The sequence below is a fragment of the Mytilus edulis genome, chromosome 4 (genome assembly GCF_963676685.1).
Source record: "Mytilus edulis chromosome 4, xbMytEdul2.2, whole genome shotgun sequence".
Taxonomy (NCBI): Eukaryota; Metazoa; Mollusca; class Bivalvia; order Mytilida; family Mytilidae; genus Mytilus; species Mytilus edulis.
This window is the reverse complement of record NC_092347.1, coordinates 52782405-52803612: the sequence shown is the minus strand read 5'-3', so window position 1 is coordinate 52803612 and position 21208 is coordinate 52782405. Positions and strand designations below refer to the sequence as shown.

The 21208-nt window shown below is 32.8% G+C and overlaps 1 protein-coding gene across 1 annotated transcript; it reads right to left on the bottom strand.

The window, feature by feature from the left end:
- Positions 1 to 20: 20 nt before the first annotated feature.
- On the bottom strand, positions 21 to 13439 carry LOC139519946 (tubulin-specific chaperone A-like). Its single transcript, XM_071312264.1, has 4 exons — positions 13246 to 13439; positions 9740 to 9845; positions 5169 to 5255; positions 21 to 842 (listed from the first exon to the last, which is right to left on the bottom strand). Exons 1-4 carry the CDS (start codon positions 13296 to 13298, stop codon positions 759 to 761), a joined length of 330 nt encoding a protein of 109 aa, XP_071168365.1. The 5' UTR covers positions 13299 to 13439; the 3' UTR covers positions 21 to 758.
- Between the last annotated feature and the right edge of the window lie 7769 nt (positions 13440 to 21208).

Genomic DNA, 21208 nt, shown 5'->3' with positions numbered 1-21208 from the left:
TACTGATTTAAGCAGTCAAGTCATATTGGATTTTTTATTTCTAAGCTTACAATACAACTGTATATGAAATATGTATATAAAAAAGCACAGTTTTATCAACAATTTCAATAGCACAACATCTCTTTTGTTCCAAACCCATAATAGATCACAACTCTGTATCAAACATCCATAAGCATCCCTCATACCATTTTCATTCAAGCTTTGTAATTTTCAAAAAAGTCTAAAAACAAACATGCTTTTATGTATATTTTGATATGGAATTCCGAGCGCTTTTTAAAAACATGATTAATTTGAATGTAGAACTTTTGTGTTTCTCAATAAGTACTTTTGTGGAAAGCAAGCCAAAATTTAGGAAAGAATTTCTGAAAAAATAATGATGAATTGAATAACATTTATCTAAAAAAAAAACAGAAAAGGAAGAAACAATTTCTGATGTGGTATGGTATTTTGAACCCCCTGAAAAGTAAACCTGGGATAAAAATACAATAGAACATGGCTATTAAATTCAGTAAATATTTCAAATGGAAATGTAAAATATCAACTAATTTTTTTAAATGATGATGGGATAACATTCAAAAAATAAATGAAGAATCATTGTCAATTATATTGCAGTAGTCAGTAAAATTCTAGTGACTTAATACGAATTCTACTTCTTACTAATGGATGAATTGTGCAAGGAATAAAACTTTAGGATCAATTCCTGTGATCAATAACAAATATATACATTGTGTATTATAACTACAAGTTATAAAAAACGTCTATCCCATTACAGCATTAGCTTCTGTTAAAGATGTCTCAGCAGCTTTGTATTCTTCGGCTTCCTTTAAATCTTCTTCTTTTTCCTGCAATACAGAATAAAAGTTCATGGATATGCAATCTGAGGAAAAAGATTTAGCCACAATAGTATCTGTTATAAGTTTTAAATTTAAAAAAAATATATAATCAAGAAAAGTCCTTTCACTGAATACCTGTAATTAAATTTATTTTATAATTTGATGAATCTTTTCTAATGAACTTCAATTTTAGGATACAATATCCTCACTTACATCTAGAAATTGACAATGAGGGTAATTTGAGAACTTAACTTTACTCCAAAAGAGTTCAGTATAATTTTCCTATTGTGAACTTTCCATTCATCTATGGTAACATACAAGCAGTGCTTGTGGAATGTATATCTCGCAGTTGATACTATATTCGAAGGATTTTATTTCTTATCAGGATTACCTTTAAAGGGAAAATTCGTGATTTTTTACTTATGGTTTAAATATGTTCATTATGAAATAAAATACATATTCACAAAGTTTTATTGCTATTTGTGCAGTAATAAAGGAGAAATTCAATAATTAAAGAAAAAAATATCAACTACTTCCTGTAGATCGTGATGTTTTCTCCTGATATTGCATGCCGGAATTTAAAATACAATCATTAAAAGTCTTGGTTTTTAATCATATTTTAACGTTTAACGTTTCGTTAGTGCGCCGATGACTAATGCTATATCTAATAACCATCCGATAATAAGAAAATAAAACACACAGACATGCAGTTGTACACATTCATGAGATAAATTTTCTATATTTACCGTATATATTTCGATTTATTTTTTGAAGACAGCACAAGAAATTATTAATATACACTCTTATCATATACTTTGACTAAATAACATATGATTTTTACTGTATGATAATAGCATAAAATTAACGTAAATTCCATATTTTTTTAATTGGTGCTTAGCGAGCTGATATGAAAAGTTTATCACATGCTTCGATTGTTATCACATGCCTTTCCGCATGGCATTTCAGTGATACTCTGCAAATTTCGGAAAATACACCTCAATGCTACGTTTTCTATGAAAAACAGTGTAAATTATGTATATTTTTGTTGATTCGTCCATATTAAAATATGTTTCTTCTCTGTTGAGGCATATGATAGAAAGATTTAATATCGAATGCACTAAATTTGGGGTCCAACGTCCGTGAACTTTTCACTCTTTGAAATTCTATTTGGGAACCACGTAAAAGGATCAACATATGAATCTGTTATTTTGCTCCATTGTTGAAGCATATGATAAAAAGATCAAAACATGTAATTTTTCATATAGCATGTATTATCAGCCCTCAGTCAATACCACCCCTCGAGCCATGCACCTAGGGCTGATAATACATGCGATATGGAAAATGCCATGTAATAATCTGATATTATCGTTTATTTATGTTTTTTAAAAGGGGAAAATAGAACTAGTTTTACAAAAGCATTTTAATTGTCCTAAAAAGGCAATAAATGTACGGGAACACTTAAACTTAAACATTTAAAAGCCATGACCAAATGAAAGGTGTACCTGTATTAAATTTTTACTTCTAGCGTTTGGCATTAGATTTTAGCTGAGACTACTATAACACATAGTCTCAGATTTTAGTGAGGTCGGAAGGGTTAATCTTATGAAATAATATAGATTATCTGATATCATTTGGATAATGGAAGGAGCTATACTATAAAAACACATAAATTTATTACCAATACACTCGAGATCAAAGGTTGTAAATTTTGCTGATCCAGTTAACTTTTACTCACATTTTCAGTGGCGGATCCAGAAATTTTCATAAGTGGGGGCCCACTGACTGACCTAAGAGGGGCCTGCTCCAGTCAAGCCTCAATGATTCCCTATATAAGCAACCAATTTTTTTCCCAAAAAGGGGGGGCCCGGGCCCCCTGGGCCCCCCCTCTAAATCCGCCTCTGATTTTTTCATTCTCTTTTGATTTGAGCGTGCTTGTTTTTATATGACAGTATATTTTCAGTTCTCTTATCTCGTTAGACGGAAGCAAACCTGCACAGTATATTCTGCATTTGTATAGTCCGAAGTTTACTAATTGATATTCTTATTTCACATGTAAAATGAATGAAAAATTATAAAAAAATAACGGCATTCATTTTGAAATATACCATTGTTTTCTAGAGTGAAAATAAAGTAACACATGTGAGGGTAAAACGGGACTAACTGATTAGAAATAACGGGACCATAAATTATATATAAAACAGAAGAATAGGTGCTGAAATATGAATGAAAGTAAAATTGAAATTAGATAACATGGGGATTGGTCTATACCTATTCTTAAAACCACTCTCAAATTTAGTTAAATTTTGTACACAGGCTGTATATCACGGACAGTTTTATATTGGTATAGTATATTTTATCAATTTTACCTGTGAACACCTGGTTTACTCGCAATCACACACATGATATATTGACCTTGTTCATTGTGTATTAAATTAAACAAGCTGCCAGGAAGAGGACTGTTAGAATACCTGAATATGTCACTTTTACAATACCCCGGGCGGTAATTACCGGTATTAAGCTATGCTGATTACAAGAAGACAACTTTTTGAACGTTGCTCAAGTTAGGAAAAAACCATCTTCTCTAGACAAGGGTTACGATCCACTCCCGTTCTCTTCACCCTTGGCAGATTAAGCCAAGATGTGTGAAAACAATGTTGCGCCATCTATCGGAAGATAAAAGTCACACCCATTCCAAATACATCATTCTTGACCAATGGTAGCACTTGAACTCTTCAATTTGGAGGTAAAAACACGGTAGCGTCTACATTCTACACACTTGGTTAAGCCGGAAACGAAAATATACTTTCAACATTCATGCATTTGTGCATGAAACATACACAGGAACTTCTATTAGTTGATTAAAAACATTCCAGTTGTCACTAAATATAGTCGTATGTTTAGGAAAGTGAAGACTTGTTGCACAATAAACATGTGGCGATTGTTAACAAACACTTTCTAAATTTACACATGAATGTTATAGGCACTTTTTGATTGGATGCAGCAAGTTTCAACTGCAACCAATAAAAATCCTTATCCTGTGTCTCCGAAATTTTATCTCAATCCGCCAAGGGTGAAGAGAACGGGAGTGGATCGTTACCCTTGGCTAGTGAAGATGGGTAAAAACCCCAAATAAGCTAAAAATATATGTTAGAAAAAAGCATAAAAAAAAACTTTTTCAAAAGAGATAAATCTCAGTTTATAATTCTCCGAAATTTTTTTCACTTTATTGAGACTATAACATTATTATAGCATAATTCCTATATTATACTTGATACTGTATCTTGGTGCCAAAAATGTAAATGTAATGATGAGCTAAAACCAATGTACGATCTTATGTCATTTACAGCTTTTTAACCTGACTTCAGCATTGTATGCTGAATATTTAACCCTCTAAAAAAATTAAGATGTCTTGTTAAGTATTTTTGGAAATATTCTTATCAATCTTAGTGAAGCATTAATTGATTTGATGATCTTGGAAACTATGTAGACTTCTTCCATTACTCGGTCGTGTAGAACATCCATCAGCTTGACAAGTCATTTTAACACTGATTAACGGACATGTCATGCTGGGTACTAGGACTTTGTGGTAATTAGATATCCGTGGTCATTAGTTTTCAAGATGGCGTCTTGTTGAGGATTGAGAGTCGATTTCAAAAATCTATTAACTCACTTATCTAGACAAATAAACCTTTAATATTTTGAGAATATGCTTATTTATTTAGGATGAACATAATATCAAATTTTTATTTTTTTGCAAATTTTCCCTTTTAAAGAGTGTTTGCTAATTTTAGTGAAATATTGAATCAAGGGTTTCGGTTCCTGATGGCAATATTTAAATCCATACCAAAGTTGTATGAAGGCAATTATAGTTTCGGTAACAGTTATATCAAATATTTGCATCTGAAAGTCACAAAGACAACCAAGTCCATGGATATGCTTTACTTGTAGCCCAAATTTCAAGTTCAACCACGAGCAATAAAATTGGTGCAACAAGTGCAGGAGGAAGTGTTTTCCCCTTTTTTGGAACACCTGAGTTCACCCATTATGTGTTTGGTGAGGTTAGCAGTTCTCTATCTTGATTTTGTTTAAGTTTGAAGGCAGTTTCTACCTTTACAGTACCCCCTCAAAGCTGTTTGAACATACTTATATATTCTTGCAGTAGCCTGGGTTCCTGCCCAAATACCTACTGTATGTCACTTAACAAACCAGGATCACAGGAAATCCTATTTTTCTAAACAAATTATGTTTGCAAAACATATTTAAGATTAACTAACAGTTGAATAAATACACCACAAGTAACCAGATCAGTTTTCCCACATTCACAAGTATACTTACCAATAATTTAGTTAATTCTTCATGGGCTACTTTCAGTCTTTTCAATGAGTCTGGAATCATTTGTTTACACTCCCCTAGGACTTCTACCTATAATAATATCTGAATGTTATATGCTCTACTATTTACATGTGACACTCATACAGTAAATATTACAACAAAAACTGTACCAGCATAACAAAATTGTAAGTGTTCTGCCAGTCGCCTACTTTTGCTGTTAGTCCCAAAAATATTTAAAATTCTCCTCTAGAAACTATCTTTTGATTGTATTCAAGAAGCTTCTTTCAAAGTTTGGTACAAGACCAGGATGGTTTATGAATCTTATAAATGTTTTTGAAAGTGCAGTGAGACTGTAGAGAATGTAATGTTAATTGGAAGAAAAGCTAAGTCCATTTAAAAGTAATATACAGAAAAACACAAAATATTTTTTTACAAAATTTCCTTCTAGATACCAGGCCCCGGCGCCATAAAACTTTTATTTTCTGAGTAAAAACATATTCTCAGAATGAATTATTTTACTCAGCTAAGAATGAGAACTTTTTTATCCGCCATAAAAAATATTCTCAATGTTCAGAATATTCTCAGCTGAGAATTTTTTTTCTTTGCTGAGAATTTTTTTCTCAGTGATGTAAGCGGTAAAATAGATGTTTTCAAACTTAAAAGTATCCCAAACTTTGCTAAAACTCAGTTTTATCTGTTTAGCATAATGTAAAACATAAAAATAATCTATGATAGCTAAAATGACAAGTAGCATTTTTTTAGCATCGGTAAATGGAAAGTTTGTAAGCATCTGTTAATGGACAAAAAGTCACAGGATACTGTATAAAGTCACAAATAATTTGTGGGCAATTGTTTGAAATCATATAATATAAGAGAAAGATCTTGAAATATTTTGAGTTATTTACCCATACCTTCTTAAAAATATATACTACTTTCTATATTTCTTTATTTCTTTATATATATTTTTTATACAGATTAGTAAATGTAATCTTGATCAATCTTCGTTGACGTTTACATGAAGAGTGCTCTTTCACGTCCGCACTTCTATCGTGTATGGCATGCCAAATAAACATTTATTACGGATCAATAACATTCATTTTGTATTCAGACGACATAAGAAGACACCATGTGACAATTTTAAGTCAATCATTTATTAAAGTGAAACAAAGCTACCAACAAACAAACAAAACACGTAAAAAAACAAATGTTCTCAGTTTTTGGAGAACAAAAATAATTTGTTTTTGACCCTAAGAAAAAAAAAAAAGTTTGTTTCACCCTAACTTGCCACTATATATAATGCTAAAAGGGACAGAAAAAAAGTTTGTCCGAAAAAAAAAACCCGAAACATCAAATGGTTGCTGCCTTATATCAATATGAAAGACAGTAAATAATTTTAATCCGTTTTCAATATTCAAGATATGTTACTTTTTAAAAATATTAATATAAATTTGATACAGAATTTAATACAATTTAACAATTATGCAAGTAGTAAAACTGCTCTGGGTTAAATATCATATTGCACCATCAGAAGGAGAAAATGTAAGTACGTCGTTTGAGAAGGCATGGCATATTATATATATTGTTCATTTCATTTATTAACAACACCTTGTAAAAATATTTTTTTGAAAATAAAAACTGTTTAATAGAACAAACAAAACTATCAGTCACAATGATATATGAGGGTCTTGATAAGGGGAAAAGGGGAGTGGGGAGGGTGTTTTATTTTTTCGTATTCTGTAGTTCTGTAATCTATAATTCTATCGGCCATTTTTCTCTATTCTGTAAGAAATGTTTTCTTGTGTTCTGATCGTGCATATTGAAATTTCCTTCTGTATCATGATTTTGACATGATAGATGTTTTGTCTGTATCAACGACAAATATATGACGACACTACCCAGTTATCTCCTTCCCCTTTTACCCCCTTCCCCGAATCTGTCACTATACTGCACAAATGATATATTAATCAATTTTGACTACTATCTGTTTAAAACCAATCAGGGGGGAAATTATATAACTTTCTTCGTAATAATTTGGATACCTGAGATAATAATCAGTACATACATGTATAGTGCATTATGTATATTTGATTATTAAGTCTTTCCACTTTTCTGTGGAAAGACTTATTGTATTTCTTCTGATTATTATTATTATTTTTTTCTTCTGCCAAATTTTGTTCTTGCGATAAATGTTTGTTTTGCAATATGTCGCTTAGATATTTCTCATATGGTATCGTATAGTTTATGTGCTTTTAAATTTCACCCTGCTAAGGCGAAACATTTTCTTTGTGAGAGTTATCTCCCTATTCACTGTTTATCATCTGTGTGCATCTCCTTCGTAACATAAAAAATAGCGACAAAATTCTTTTTACAAATTGTTCGTTACATCCTCAGTAATTTTTGGCTCATTTGGATCGAAGCGATTCGATGAAATTTTATAGGAGTTATCTACCTTTACAAAATAAATTTGTTGGTATGTTTTTTAACTCATAAACAGTTAACCGTATAACCCTGGAATAATTTTATTTGAGGCCCCTAGGTCCTAACTTAGAAAATGAGGTCAAGGTCAAAGGTCAAGGCCAAGTTCTCAATTGTGACTTTTGCTGGTTTTTGCATTTTCTCCGACACCTTATAAGATACATATAAAAGAACAAGTGCAAAATGTCTGCTTAATTGTAATGAAGATATGCTACATTTAGTATTATACAATTTAATGGCATCTTAGAGGAGTTGTTGCCCCTTAAATGTCTTGATATGAGGTTATTTGATTATAACTTCAACTAAGTTCATTATAAAGGCATTTGACCTGATACAAAAGGTAAGGTGACAAATGACCTTGAAAAATGACTACCGGAAGTGATCTTGAGAAAACCGGAAGTAGCCTTTTTTGCAATTTTTTCATCTTAAAGGACTAAGAATCCATATATTTTGTCATATAGATACATAAACTGATAACTGAAGACTAAAAATTACTTCCAACAAACCGGAAGTGGCCAATTATCTCCCATTCTACATACAAAAGTATATAGAAACTATATATTTTTGGAATCAGTGTGAAAGAAGCTATCATATGAGACCGGAAGTGACATTCATTTCACTGGAAGTAGCATATTATCTCCCTTATATCACTCAAAAATATAATTAAACCATTATTTATTGCATCAGTATGAAGAAACTTCTTATCAAAATTTCTTTGAAGTGGAAAGACTTTCAATTGTTCTCTGAACAATTGGTTTTTAATTATACATTTATTTCGTATTTAGCACCCCATTACTCAGTCTTTTTTTCTTTATCTTTTTTTTTTGCACATTTCTTTCTTTCTTTCTTTCTTTTTTTTTTTTTGGGGGGGGGGGGGGTATTTTTTTATTCTGAATACCTTGTATATATCTTGGGTAATTTCAAATAAAGATGATATTCTAGTGGGATATATAATGCACAATACAACTAGTGTAGGAGTATCTACAATGATTCTATGAATAGCAGATGTTGCTCAAAGGATTTTATTGGTTCTAAAAGATATTGGATAATCTCATGATTATATTAAATAAATTTTGTAGTCGTTAGATTGCTTTGTTTAAAAAAAAACACACTTCAATTTCTGTTGTGTCTACAGAAAATGAAGACAAATTAATTTGATGTTGCGTATTTATCCTAAAGAAAATGTATGAAAAAGAAGACGTTAACCAAACAAAAAATGTTGGACTGAGTAAATATGTGTATGTTTTATCGATACAATTTCATTTAGAGTCGAAATTTTAAGATTTGAAATGTCAAAATTTCAACTTTGAAAAAAAAATTCACGACCAAATCTATGTTTTCTATGTCCCTAATACGCTTCGGAATCCGTAAAAACCCTATTGACATTCAATTCTATATCAAAATACCCTCAAAAGCAACATGTAAGATTTATTTTTTTATACTTAAGTATGGTTTTGGCTTTACTCAAATATTTAAGAATATTCTTAACTTTGAGTAAAAATAATTCTGAGAATTTTTTTATGGCGGTGTTTTTTGCTGAGAATAAAAAATCTGAGAAAATTCTCAGGCTGAGTAAAAAAACTTTACTCAAATAGTTTTATGGCGCCACTTTTGATAATAAACAAGCTTCTGTCCAAGTTTGGTACATTCCAGGATAGTTTCAGAAAGTTATTTAAATATCAAAAACTTTAATCACAGAGTGAATATTTGTGGCCACCGCTTAAGGAATGTAGGATCACTGTCTCATCTTTGCGAAAAGTTGCAAGCTTGACAAAAATGTGAATTCTAAATACTATAATTGGTATATGACAAGTACTTCTGTTGTGATTTTCCTTATTGCATTTGCAACTCAAAGACTGATGGTATTTCATTCTATATGTTTATTGATCTACCAATAACTTCTTCATGAATTGCAATTATTTGTTATATATATACCGGTATTAACCAAAATGGGCAAGAGTATAGTAAAAGCTGGGCAAAGAATCAGGGGTTTGCATTAGGAAGATATATCTTTTAATCTAAAATAATTTCCAAACCTTATAACCAGAAATTTAGTAATACATTTTTATGTGCTCTGAATAAACTGAAAATGTGAATACCTGTTTCTTTATATCATATTCATCCTTTCCTTCTGTCTTCATTTTCTCTATTTTTGCTTCCTGCTGCTCGGACTCTTTTTCATAGGAAAGTTTCTCTTTTGTCAGTCTGAAAATACATTTTTTTTTAATCATTCAGCTCAGGAACATATATATCTATTGGCAGGACTTGACACTACCTAATTTCAGCCATTTTCATTGTCGGGTTATAGTTAATAAATACACAATACGGAAACGGACATGTTTTAAAAAGGTACTCGCTATTATCCTAATAATTTCTGATCAAAAGATTATGTCATTCAAACTGAGTGATGCCTGAGTGTATCGAACTTCTACTGTCACTTTAAATTAATTATAATCTCACTCATTTTATCACAGAGGTGTACAGAATGCAAACGGGGTAATAAAAAGAGGGCGTTGATTGCCTTTCCGAATTCCAATCCACTTTAAAACACTTCATATCAATACAGTATTGATATGAAGTGTTTTATTTATACATCACACTTATTTTGGTCATTTTTTAGGACAAAATATATCTCCTTTATGATTAAACTTCTTTGTATTTATGCTTAGAATTATGTGTTTACTTTATTGAGCAGTTTCATTAGTTTTTCAATCAGACGCTACCAAAATCCATAAATCATCGCAGTCTTGTAAAGTCTGAGAATTTATAAATTTTATACTCAAAAGCCTATCATATTCATTTCCTGTTAAATATACTATTACCATGATTACAGAGATGAACAAATTACTGAAAATAACATATTACAATTAATAGTTATTGTGGTATGGATGGTAAAACTTTTAGAAGAAACAAAATATAGAGTTCAGCAAAATCCAGGATTTTTTTTTCTCAAATACAAAATGCATTTGAACATGTTGAAATCTATTTATCTACAAAAATGTGGGTCATGCTATGATACATGGATACTATATGCCTTAAAAGTTCCTGTTAGTGTTAGTTTGACATTACTCTGATGTCCAACTGGCTGTTTTGCCAGACAAGCTGGGGCCGTGGGATATCATAGTTGTCCCATATCAAAAAGTGGATATTTGCCTGTCAAAATGGATGCTCTGCTTTGTTGCTTCCGGGACAGACTGACAACCTTGAATCATTATACATGTAAATCGGGTCTCAATTTGTTCATTTTTCATTTATCTTTTCATTCATGCAAGTTGCCACCCTTTATATTCTCATATTTAGACAGTTTTCACAGTAATCTATACAAACATGACTAAGAACAGTGTGTGAAACTTCCTCTGGCCAATTGCCAACAGCGAGTAAGAATGGTATTTGGCGAGTCCAGGTTCAATAGAACTCGCCCTGGTGGCGAGTAGCTCTTCTGTGGTGACTTTGAATCAAGCCATCAAAAAGATTGTAACAAAACATTTTCCCCACAAAATCTATACTGTTATCCTTGACTTCTGTTTAAACAGGGGCCCAGATGATACATATCATGTTCTGATTGGCTAGATGACAGTGGTATGAAAAACTAGGTCTCACTAATTAGCGACAATAGCGTCAAGAAGTGACAAGACTATTAGCGACAAGAAAACATTTTTTTTTTAAATATAAAGAAATATACGAGCAGAAATAAATTGATATTAACCAGGCCCATGTTCCTTGTTTTATTGCTACAATAACATCCAATTGACACCCTCAACTTTGTACATGCGTCAGACTATACAATTACACGCCCCAGAATATACATAAATAGTGAACACCTGTTGAAAACTCAAGATTGTCATTAATTTCCTTTAATCTTCAATCAATATGCATATATATGATAAATATCGTTTAATTAGGCAATACACAAAATAAAATGATGAAAAATATTCACATTTTAATTTTCTTTTCCTCTTGTTTGATTTCAGTTCTTTGTATTTCACAATATGTGTCTATAAAAAAGAAGATGTGGTATGATTGCCAATGAGACAACTGTCCACAAGAGATCAAAATGACACATACATTAACAACTATAGGTCACCATACGGCCTTCAACAATGAGCAAAGCCCATACCACATAGTCAGCTATAAAAGGCCCCGATATGACAATGTAAAAAAATTCAAACGAGAAAACTAACGGCTTTATTTATATAAAAAAATGAACGAAAAACAAATATGTAACACATAAACAAACGACAACCACTGAATTACAGGCTCCTGACTTGGGACAGGCACATACATGTACCGATACATAAATAATGTGGCAGGGTTAAATCTGTTATTTTTTTAAATATTGTACAAAGAGTTTTAAAAAACAAATTATACGATACATATATTTTTGTTCTAAAACACAAGTAAAAGTAATATCATAATACGACAGGGTAAACGTAATACTTAAATATTTCATTTTTTTTCCTATCAATATTTAGTTTCTTGTCGCTAAAATTGTTTTCTTTTGCATATTCTTTTAATATTTATTTGGAATAAGTAATTTTAATAAAAAAAAAATGTTTCTTGTCGCTTTTTCATGTTTTTGTTGCTAAAATAATTCTTCTTGTCGCTAAAATTCTTCTTGTTGCTAATTAGTGAGACCGGAAAAACTTAACCCAATCAAACTGTGTTTTATAGATAGACAAATTTACTTTCACTTTCCTTTTGGCAATGTAAAATATGTTTTCAAGATTGAGGCAAGAGTAAATTTCTTATTTATAAACTGTAAATAAAACTTAATTACAAATATAATGAATATTTAAATGAACAGCATCAATGGAAAAATAAGATGCTAATTTTTAATTCAGTTTTTTAATGAAAAGTAAACAAAAATAATCTTTAGGTTGTACATTGCTTATTAATCCAGCTTTTAAATAACATGAAAGGGAAGAAAAGGTCAGCAAAATAATCTTTACAGTGTTGGCCTACATAGCAGAATAATATATGTTTTTCCAATAGCATAAATATTGAAAACCTCATTAATTATGGTAACAGTAGCAACTTTGGAGATTTTTCTAAAAAATGTTTAATACATACATGTACAACATTTGTACAATAATGTCTGAATAAGATGGCGAGTTAAAATTTAAGACACTTGCCATGCTGGCAAGTGGGATTTCAATTTGGCAAGTTGAAATGAAAATCTGCTCGCCATTTTGGCGAGTTCCCCCCAAAAAAAGGTTTCACACACTGAAAGGAATAAGGTATTTGTGAGGTGTTTGTAACGGGAGAGCATGAATTTCATTACAAAATTGCTTGTCTCCACGGGTGCTTGAACTCGGAACTTCTGTGTTACAAGGCAGCGTGTTAACCGACTGAGCTAAAGAAGTGCTTCCTTAGCTCAACCGCTTACGACTGACTAAGAATCTACTAAGTTTTCTAAGGGAAGCAATCCCATCACATGTTAACACGAACATTCTACCCAAACGTTCCATGAAAATCTTAAATCCCGATTTTAAAAAATACATGAAAGCGACGCATGTTTATAAATATAAAACACTGCACGATACATTTAAACCGGTTTCTGTTGCTACGCGCTCTAACACAACTTGTGACTTTAAATGCGTATTACCTTTTGACAACACCTGTTTTTATCTTTATTTGTCTGACTCTAGGATCTGCCATGATTTACTTGGGTATTACAGTTTTCCTGTCTGGTGTGTAATAGAAATAGAATTGTGCAAACAGTATCGTGAGTCAACTGCAAATGCGGAATTTCCAAACAGGAAGTAGTCTTAACAATATAAAACTTAAAAAAACACTGATCACATGAGTTTCCGGTTTTGTCGAGGTGTCAGACCACCAATTCGCCGTTTCAGAATCTAATGCATTCTGGGTAATATTTTCAAAAGTGTACACCAAAACGTCGTGATTGGTTAAAAACGTCCTTAACAATGGAAATCAACCAATGACGTGACGTTATTTTCATTTTGGGGTACAAACAATGAAATTACCCATAGTCCTTTAGATTCTGAAACGGCCAATTAAAAATCCCTATCTGTTCAACCAAATTTTGCAATTTTCACAGATTTCTAAATATTTTAACTTCATAGAAACCAGGTATATCCTTAATTGTACATGTATCAGCTGGGTTACACTAATGACTGGACCGAATGACAGGACCAAATGAAAAATGCTAATAACTTTTTCACTTCTCAAAAGATTGATCTCAAATTTGAAATATAATAAGATTTCATTATTTGATAAATAGATTTAAGAAAAAAAAATACATTTTTAATTGGTTCTGTCATTCTCGATGTTGGTCCTGTCATTATCAGAGTTGGTCATGTCACGTTTTCTAAAGTTTCTTACAAAATTTTTAATTTTTTTTCTTATATCTATTTATCAAATGATGAAATCTTATTATATTTCAAATTTGATATCAATCCTTTGAGAAACGAAAAAGTTATTAGCATTTTTCATTTGGTCCTGCCTCTGAGACAAGTGTCTGAGGTCCGCGCGCGTGATATTCTACCTTACTGTAAAATGGTGTAAAAATGATTTTATCAGAATTTCTTTGCCGCAAATGAAATGTTACATAGCTTGTGGTGTAATAAAATTATACACAAGATTGGATTTTGCAAAAATTGTCGCAAACGCAATGCGTCCCTGTAACAAGTGCCATTTGAGATTGGGCGTTTGACATTTGCGCCGATTTTTTGAAAGTTTGCTATAGCTTGCTATTGCTACTTTCCTTAGATGTCGGCCTCAAACTTCCGGTGACAGACTATCGCAATAATTTTGCTCCAAGATAATATAGTACGTACTAGTGTTTGAATTCTGATTCTTGGAAGATTCTTTTGCCTGAAATTTTGAGTAACTACTCTTTTGACTGAAAAGATATCAGCTTGAATAAAAAAGAAATGAATGTTCACCGACGATTCAGATGAATTTAACTTCATTTTGAAAATGAGTATCACAAACACTACTTCGTGGATATGCCATGGGCGCTGAAGAGAAAATCACAAGAATTCTACGCGAGATTGCGTTTTCATTCATGAAATATTCATGAATGAACATTTTCCCGCTCTACTTTTACTATACGTACGTAGGTAAAAATCCCGAGTGTATCGAAAAAATCGGGAATGACTGATTAAAATGTGAGAACAAGTTGACATTTTGACCAAGCCGTCGGATAATTGACAAGTGATAATGGTTTGTTTAAACAATACACAGGTGATAGTCAGAATATAAAATACTGATTACTCGATAATTATATGTCTAATGTCTAACGCCAAGGACGAGTAAAGATACCGGATGAAGAAATGAAAAAAAATCATTGTTTTTGTCTTAACATCGATCGGAAGGTTTTGATGTCAAAAATCATTTGAAAACTTTTAATTCCGTTATTTAAATACTAATTGTTTCACATTCCAATGTGGATATATATAGCGCGGGAATAGTGTCTCAATGGCGTTTTAATGCAATCCGCGCATAATTTATTTATGCGATTGCATAATTCATTTATGCGATGGCATAAATAATTATGCGATTGCACAAATGGCGTTTTATGCCATCGCCTAACTAATTTTGCCATTGCACAAATGGCGTTTTATGCCATCGCCTAACTAATTTTGCCATTGCACAATTATATTTATGCAATGGCGTAATTATTTATGCGATCGCGCTTTTATTAATGCAATCGCAAAAAGCTTTATGCAATCGCATAATTACATTAATGTTATGGCAAAAATGATTTCATTGTCCAATCAAAATCTTTCTTACATGCTGAATTTAGGGTGAAATTTTCGGAACAACTTTCTACAATCTAAAACGGTATGTCTAAGGGAATGGTCATTTTCTTTCATTAGGGGATGGGAGGTAGCAGTGGAATAAAAAAAAATGTCTCCATACTTATATTTTTAATTATAGAAAAAAATATTACATACAATTAGTCCCAGATGGCGTTATTAAATATGTCTCAGAAAAATATAATAGCATTGTTTTAATGATTATATATACATTAGACAATGCCAATCCAAACCATTTTCTGTGGAAAAAGGGGGGGGGGGTAAAACAAACTATTGGTTTCCATCTCAAAATAAGAGGGAAAAGAAAATACAACATTATGTTTAAAAACAAATCTTGTAGGCCTATGTGAAAAAAAAGTTTGTTGCTAAAGTCACACAAAGACAGTTTCGAATAAAAAAACAATTCAGTGGTAATGTGATGATTTTGTTATGAAGACATGAAGGAAGACTTATCCCATATATCGATACTAATTAATATTCTTGGCGCGAAACATTTATTTTTACATATTTGTTTAAAACACAGATTTTAGTTGGTGATTTCCATGTTTCCTGATCATCAGATCTCACCTATTAATCGATCTTAATCTGTTTTATTGTGTAAACAACCAATAAAAATATTCATAATATACATGTACATGTAGCCTGTTGTTCAGTGGTTGTTGATTGTTTGGTGTGGTTTATAAGTGTTTCTCGGTTTTTTTTATTATATATATTAGACAGTTTGTCTTCATGTTTGAATTGTTATACACTAGTCATTTTGGTGCCTTTTAATAGCTTGCTGTTCGGGTGAGCCAAGGCTCCTTATTGAAGGTCGAACTTTAACCTATAGTTGTCTCCTTTTTACTCATTGTGACTTGGATGGACAGTTCTCTCATACCACATCTCCTTATTTATATGTATATCTCCATATGATAGGAGCGAAAGATACCACAGGAATATTCAAACTCATAGATCGAAAACAAACAGACAATGCCATGGCTTAAAAAAAAGAAAAAGACAAACATTGATTATCAATTTTTAGATGGTGACGTTCCCTTGTCACCATCTTACGGTGTTTATATATCTCAAATTGTACGATTCGCTCGTTCATGCAACAAGGTTTTAGATTTTAACGAGAGAAATTTATGAATTTACTGAAAAATTATTACACCCATTTACTAAATTTTATCATCGGCACAAGGACATCATTCGTAAATATAGCTCAACATGCAGACTTTTTATACGTTCAGGTATTTCACATCCAATCTTTTATGGAAATATTCTTTATACAACACAACATTGTCAGTATTCACCTCAGAAGCTAACAAAACCTTTATGGTGACTTGAATAACACCGGTATTACTCAGATTACAATTCTACCTTGACAGGTAAGTTTGTATTTAGCCTATAAAATACTTATTTAGCCTTGAGAATTGAAAGGTCAGTTTATCCCATTCATACAATAGAAGTTTACCTATAAGGGTCAGAATGGGGTTTACAGAATAGAGAATAAATGTAATAGAAACAAAAAATAGAGAATAGAGAAAATGAACAACAAAATAAAGAATAGAGAATAATGCGGTGCAAAAGTATAAAGAATAAATGTGCAAAATAAAAAGGAAACTTAGGTAACTGTAATGCAATACCGATAATATAATGATCAATGTGCATAATTGATAAATAATCTTGTAATAGAAAGACTTATATAGTAAAATCATTTTCATGAGAATTTGCTTTACAGAATGAGAGTTATTTTAAGGCTATTAAAAGAAAAATGCCCTAAAAATTTAAAGAATACAGATATTAAAAAACCCATGCAGGTCCTCATGTCATTTACATTATCAAAATATAGGACACATCTAGTAAAACTAGACATCTAGTCAAACTGGTTTGGTATAACTGACTGTTTCTTGCCCTAGATGTCTATTTCACAGTGACCTTATGTGTTTGTGCTAAGAGTACATTGTACTGTCAAATTCATTGATTTTCTGTTGGGACATGACCATGGGCGTCAAGTTGGTTACCTATTCCCTATTCCCTATTCGTTACCTATTCCCTATTCGTTGCCTATTCGTGACCTATTCCCTATTCCCTATTCGTTACCTATTCCCTATTCCCTATTCGTTACCTATTCCCTATTCCCTATTCGTTGCCTATTCGTTACCTATTCCCTATTCCCTATTCGTTACCTATTCGTTACCTATTCCCTATTCCCTATTCGTTACCTATTCGTTACTTATTTGATTTTTAATATCCTCCCCCCTTTTTAATTATGGCATGGAATAGTTTAATATGGCTGCCGTTACCATGGAAACGGCACAATTGTGAAAAAAATGAGCTTTTGGTTTTTGGTGAACTGTTTGGATATGCTTCAACTCAGAATCATCATATTTTAAAACAATGTAGGTGCCCACTATATACAGGTGTTGGATGATTTTGGCGATCATTGGAACTACTATGTTGCCATGGAAACTACACCATAATTTTCAAAATTCTAAAAATGCTCAAAACTTCATGAAACTTCACAGTAATGATGAGCAACATTGGAGTTGGAATTTCCAAAATAGGTCTTGTTACCATGGAAACAATGCAAAAAGGTCAAAAATTTCAAAAATAAGAATTTTCCGCAAACTGGATGAAACTTTACAGGAATGGTAACTGGCATAGGCAGAGTTGGATTTTGAAGTTAGAATTTTCAAAATGGCCGCCGTAACCATGGAAACAGCAAAAATATCAAAAATTCAAAATGTTCAAACTTAATGAAACTTTGCAAAAATGTTACTAGATATCTGTAGATGCTCTCTTTGACTTTGGAATTGTCAAAATGGCTGTCGCTCACCTGGTAATAGGGGGAAGGGGTGCCTTCCGTTATTGCTAGCAATTACAAATCTAGTTGTTAATAGTCTTACATATGGTAATAGTTCTGAATTGGTTGAGGTAAAATGATCTTTTTATGACCTATTTATATGTGTTTGTGCTCAACCGATCCTTTTACTTCATGTTCGATACGCATTTGTTCCTTACTTGTTTTTTATACGTTCTACCTTTTAACTGCTTTATGTCCGTATGTTTGAAGATGGATCTTGGTTCGACGGGATGAAATCACCGTGTTAGCGCTTGCGTAAAAACGAAGATGTGGTATGATTGCCAATGAGACAACACTCCACATTAGACCAAAATGACACAGAAATTATCAACTATAGTTCACTGTACGGCCTTCAACAATGAGCATAGCCCAAACCGTGTAGTCACCTATAAAAGGCCCAGACATGACAACCTCATACAATTCAAACAACAAAACTGACGGCCGTATTTCATATACAAAAAAATAAACGGAAATATGTAACACAAAAACAAACGATAACTACTTAATTTCAGGCTCTTGTCTAGGGACAGGCACATACTTACATAATGTGGTAGAGTTAAACATGTAAGCAGGGTGTACATCGTTTCGGAGCATGCTATTACCTTGTTTAATTCGTTCCATCACTCGCTTATAATTCGCTTATAATACGTGTATCTTACGTTGCACCTTTTAAAACATGATTTTCAATTGTTTTGTTGTCTCTGGTGGAAGATTTGGGCTCTTAGAGGTGATATAACTCTATAAGTGCATTTGTATCCGTTCCAGCGGTCGGATAATACCCTGTTAAATATTCGTTACTAATTCGCTTTTAAAAAGTTTGTTGTACGTTGCACCTTTTAGAAAAGGATTTCCAATTGTGTTCATATCTCTGGTGGTAATAATGTGTTCTTATAGATGAAATACCCCTATAAGCGCATATGTACTCGTTCCAGCGATCGGTTAATACCCTGTTACCTATTCGTTACCTATTCACTTATAGTACGTTTGTTGTACGTTGCACCTTTTAGAAAAGGATTTTCAATTAAATTCATATCTCTGATGGTAACAATGTGTTCTTAGAGATGAAATGACCCCATTAGAGCGCATGTACCCGTTCCAGCGCTCGGTAAATAACCTGTTACCTATTCGTTACTTATTCGCTTTTAATGCGCGGGGTATACGGTGCACCTTGAAATAAATCGTTTTTTAATTGTGTTCAGGTCTCTGGTGGTAAGAATGTGTTCTTAGAGATGAAATGACCCTATTAGCGCGCATGTACCCGTTCCAGCGCTCGGTTAATACCCTGTTACCTATTCGTTACCTATTCGTTACCTATTCGCTTATAATACATTTTTTTATACGTTGCACCTGTTAGAAAAGGATTTTCAATTATGTCCATGTCTCAGGTGGTAACAATGTGATCTTAGAGAAGAAATGACCCCATTAGAGCGCATGTACCTGTTCCAGCGCTCGGTAAATTACCTGTTACCTATTCATTACCTATTCGCTTTTAATGCGCGGGGTATACGGTGCACCTTGAAATAAATCGTTTTTTAATTGTGTTCAGGTCTCTGGTGGTAAGAATGTGTTCTTAGAGATGAAATGACCCTATTAGCGCGCATGTACCCGTTCCAGCGCTCGGTTAATACCCTGTTATCCAATCGTTACCTATTCGTTACCTATTCGCTTATAATACATTTTTTTATACGTTTCACCTGTTAGAAAAGGATTTTCAATTATGTCCCTGTCTCAGGTTGTAACAATGTGTTCTTAGAGATGAAATTACCCTATTAGCGCTCATGTACCCGTTCCAGTGCTCGGTAAATAATCTTGTTACCTATTCGTTACCTATTCGCTTTTAATGCGCGGGGTATACGCTGCAACTTGAAATAAATCGTGTTTTAATTGTGTTCATGTCTCAGGTGGTAACAATGTGTTCTTAGAGATGAAATGACCCCATTAGAGCGCATGTACCCGTTCCAGCGCTCGGTAAATAACCTGTTACCTATTCGTTACTTATTCGCTTTTAATGCGCGGGGTATACGGTGCACCTTGAAATAAATCGTTTTTTAATTGTGTTCAGGTCTCTGGTGGTAAGAATGTGTTCTTAGAGATGAAATGACCCTATTAGCGCGCATGTACCCGTTCCAGCGCTCGGTTAATACCCTGTTACCTATTCGTTACCTATTCGCTTATAATACATTTTTATACGTTTCACCTGTTAGAAAAGGATTTTCAATTATGTCCATGTCTCAGGTGGTAACAATGTGTTCTTAGAGATGAAATGACCCCATTAGAGCGCATGTACCCGTTCCAGCGCTTGGTAAATAACCTGTTACCTATTCGTTACCTATTCCCTTTTAATGCGCGGGGTATACGCTGCACCTTGAAATAAATCGTGTTTTAATTGTGTTCATGTCTGGTGGTAACAATGTGTTCTTAGAGATGAAATGACCCCATTAGAGTGCATGTACCCGTTCCAGCGCTCGGTAAATAACCTGTTACCTATTCGTTACTTATTCGCTTTTAATGCGCGGGGTATACGGTGCACCTTGAAATAAATCGTTTTTTAATTGTGTTCAGGTCTCTGGTGGTAAGAATGTGTTCTTAGAGATGAAATGACCCTATTAGCGCGCATGTACCCGTTCCAGCGCTCGGTTAATACCCTGTTACCTATTCGTTACCTATTCGCTTATAATACATTTTTTTATACGTTACACCTGTTAGAAAAGGATTTTCAATTATTTCCATGTCTCAGGTGGTAACAATGTGTTCTTAGAGATGAAATGACCCCATTAGAGCGCATGTCCCCGTTCCAGCGCTCGGTAAATAACCTGTTACCTATTCGTTACCTATTCGCTTTTAATGCGCGGGGTATACGCTGCACCTTGAAATAAATCGTGTTTTAATTGTGTTCATGTCTGGTAGTAACAATGTGTTCTTAGAGATGAAATGACCCC

What these genes read in the sequence shown, in the direction of transcription:
- LOC139519946 (XM_071312264.1), bottom strand. Translation starts at nt 13,298, where the DNA reads ATGGCAGATCCTAGAGTCAGACAAATAAAGATAAAAACAGGTGTTGTC. An exon ending in AAAACAGGTGTTGTCAAAAG is followed by an intron (nt 9,846 to 13,245) that starts GTAATACGCATT and finishes ATGTATTTTCAG; the next exon opens with ACTGACAAAAGAGAAACTTT. An exon ending in AATATGATATAAAGAAACAG is followed by an intron (nt 5,256 to 9,739) that starts GTATTCACATTT and finishes ATATTATTATAG; the next exon opens with GTAGAAGTCCTAGGGGAGTG.